Source organism: Bos javanicus, chromosome 2, assembly GCF_032452875.1.
Source record: "Bos javanicus breed banteng chromosome 2, ARS-OSU_banteng_1.0, whole genome shotgun sequence".
NCBI classification, from domain to species: domain Eukaryota; kingdom Metazoa; phylum Chordata; class Mammalia; order Artiodactyla; family Bovidae; genus Bos; species Bos javanicus.
Window position 1 is genome coordinate 85,472,908 of NC_083869.1, and position 3,128 is coordinate 85,476,035.

The 3,128-nt window shown below is 37.1% G+C and overlaps 1 protein-coding gene across 1 annotated transcript; it reads right to left on the reverse strand.

The window, feature by feature from the left end:
- Positions 1 to 430: 430 nt before the first annotated feature.
- C2H2orf66 (chromosome 2 C2orf66 homolog) lies at positions 431 to 1,740 on the reverse strand. Its single transcript, XM_061397416.1, has 2 exons — positions 1,467 to 1,740; positions 431 to 623 (listed from the first exon to the last, which is right to left on the reverse strand). Exons 1-2 carry the CDS (start codon positions 1,713 to 1,715, stop codon positions 444 to 446), a joined length of 429 nt encoding a protein of 142 aa, XP_061253400.1. The 5' UTR covers positions 1,716 to 1,740; the 3' UTR covers positions 431 to 443.
- Between the last annotated feature and the right edge of the window lie 1,388 nt (positions 1,741 to 3,128).

Here is a 3,128-nt window from a genome sequence, read left to right on the forward strand (position 1 = left end):
AATTTCTCCCCAAAGAAACCATTCTTTTAACTTTTTAATTTCCATTTAATCCAACTGGACAATTCAATATATTTCTTTACATATGATTTTCCACAAATTTAGCTATATGACCTAGTCTGAAAAAAGATATAAGAATAGGTGGTTTTTCATTGCATTTCATAATTCTATTGAGTGGTAATTCTACCATTTTAATATATCTCTTCTCCCAGAAAGTTATCCTTTGAAAATTACTGTCATTTCTTTTTAAAACCAGACTGTAAAATATATGAACCAAATCTCAGTATTAACAGTGACAAGTATGATCAGAACTGAGCACTTATTTATGTAAGGAAATAAAATCATTTATTCAAATAAATATTTTCAAACCTCTTTATGACTCAGTTATATGTTTAGAGAGATCTAGGGATAAAGGGATAAATTTTACCTGCACTCAGAGGAAACAGTCAGCCTTTGAGGTAATTTGAGAGGGAGTTTTTCTGTTGTTCATAATCTGCAAATGCAGAAGCAATAAGTTCTGACTGGAAAGAGAGAGGCCTGGGATTCTCGTTCATGGAGAAAGTATCTGAAAACCTCCCAAGGTCAAGACCTCTTCGTTTAAAATATGCCTGAAGAGTTCTAAAAAACTGAAGAGAGAAAGAAATGTTCAATGTTATTTATAACTTAAATACCCCAAGCACTCAAAGGTGAGTATTTTTTCCTTCATTTTCCCCCCTGAACCCCACAGTTCTCAGAGCTCAGATGCCTCCTCTCTGACTGATTGTGAAACAGAGCCAGTTGTTCTGAATGTGGGGTTTTCAGCTGTGTGTTCTGCAAATACACAGAAGCTATGCAAAGTGCTATTCGATTATTTTGATACTATATTGTTATATTTTACATAATTTTCTTTAGAAAATAGTATTTTGAAATCATAAACTCAGCATGTTTGCTATATTTGGCATATTTTTTAAATGAGAATTTTAACTGATATTTTGAATTCTATTTCCTAGATAACTTTATGCTGAAAATAACACCTAGCAAATTGACAAGAATACAGGGAAACTTTCAGATTTTGCAACTGGGCTTTGCAAGTATTGGTTATATGACAATCTGTTTTGTTACCAGTTCAACCTAAGCTGTACAAAATGCAATTTCCTGTTACACTCTTAATTTTGTATACTTATTAGAAATCAAGGCTATAAAGTCAATATGTATATAAGATCATTTACAAATGTAATGTGCCATGTGTCTATAAAATCATTTCTAAATATAAATTTGTTTCTCCATACAGAAACAAATGTAAATTGGCTAGAGAAACTATAATAGAGCACTGGCTACTAGGCTAGCAAAATTCACCTCTAGTCCTGCTGGGGAATCTTCTCAACCTTTGGCAGCCTCGTCTCCACTGTTTAGCAGAGTGCGGTGTGCATAACTCCAGGGAGGTGCTGATTTCACCCCACAGCCCAGAATGTCCCAGTGGCTGTTCTTACCAGATCTCGGTTTCTAGGAATGTTGAGGGGCTTCCATTTTTCTTCATTTCTCAGCATGACTCCTTGCACAAGCCCGGGTAGCACCAGGGCACCAGCCAGCAGCAGGAATGCTTTGGGCATGGTGGAAGGAAGCTGAGTGAAAGGAAGGATCAAGGAAATGTCGATGACCGGAGAGGGAGTGACTGAAGAAAAGAAAAAGAGAAGGGAGGAGAAGGGAGGGCAGAAGTAGAAAAGAGAAAGAAGAAACATTTTTAAAGGGAAACAAGGAAGAAGTAGTAGTATATTGATTCACCTGAATTTTGTAGTCTTCTTTTTTTCCACATTCATTTGCTAATGAGGTCCCCCCAGAACCAGCTGATTAGCTTAAAGGAGTCTATGAGAATGAGAATGTTATACAGTGACAAACAAAGCAATTATTAATACAACCTAGAAAGTGAGTATGCCTTTTCAACTGAAAAAAAAAAAGCACTTGTCCCAAAGAAAGTGTAATTCTTAATAATAACAACAACAGAACCCAAACCAAACAACAACCAATCTTAATTTACTTTAAGTGGTAAGACAGCAGTCTTGAAGAGAAGAAAAAAAAAAATGTACACCTTCCACACAGATCTGTGACAGACACACCACACCAGTGTTAGTAGAGATTGTCTCCCACCCCAAGGTGTAAAATGGAAACGAAACTCAACAGAAAGAGCTAATAAAACTTACCAGGAGTTTGGTTTTGCCTGGCCCTGGTTGGCTACACTGCCTGCAATCTGCAAGGCGATTCATGGCTACTTATAACCAGCAGATCAGTTGCAGGTGGGAGTCACTGACGTGAGCAGGGAGAGTTCAAAAATAATGATTCCATTTTCTTCCACAGCACAAAGACCCTTGAAAATCACATCTTCAGGCTTCTTCGGGGCTAACAGAGAACCTATTTGTCCTAAATACAGCAGAATCTCCTCCAACCACTGAACATTTTATTTGGATGTTATAAAATACACAAAGCACTTCCACACAGCAAAATTACTTTCTCCTTTTTCACTTCTAAGAGAAGGTATATACACAGCAGCTGGGAATATGATGATGACTGTCCCACCTAAGAGAATGCTCTTTTGAAGTTATTAGCCTTTCAAATTAAACAGAAAATTCTATTGCAAGAGATAAAATTGCTCTTTGTAACCCATAACTTGTATTTCTTCTGGGAATCTCAAGAAACTTTACAAGTTTTAAATAGTAGCATGGTTTATCATAATACCCCTTCAAAATAGAACAAAAAGATAGCGCACATTTTGTGGAGAAAAAAAATATTACCTTATCTACAGCATCCTCTTGCTAAATAAATGGCATCTGCAGAAAATGGTAGGGTTGAGTAATTGGACTTGATGAATTGAAGTTGCCTGGATTGAAGAACAATCCAGGACAAGTTCTTTATTGAGAAGGTTAGTAATCTGTATCCCCTGGAGAAGGGAATGGCAACCCACGCCAGTATTCTTGCCTGGAGAATTCCATGGACAGAGGAGCCTGGTGGGCTAAGGGTTGCCTACCATAGGGTTGCAAAGGTCAGACACGACTAAACTTTCACTTTCACAGTAACTGTACTGGAATTTAGAGTACCTGGCTACAATCTTAGTCTTGCCATCTTGACCTTAGGAGGGTCATTATGACCTTCATTTATTC

Excerpts from the sequence above, each read along its gene's own strand:
- C2H2orf66 (XM_061397416.1), bottom strand. The coding sequence starts at position 1,715 with ATGTTTCTTCTTTCTCTTTTCTACTTCTGCCCTCCCTTCTCCTCCCTT. Across the intron at positions 624-1,466 it reads TTCCTAGAAACCGAGATCTG|TTTTTTAGAACTCTTCAGGC; the intron begins GTAAGAACAGCC and ends TTCTCTCTTCAG.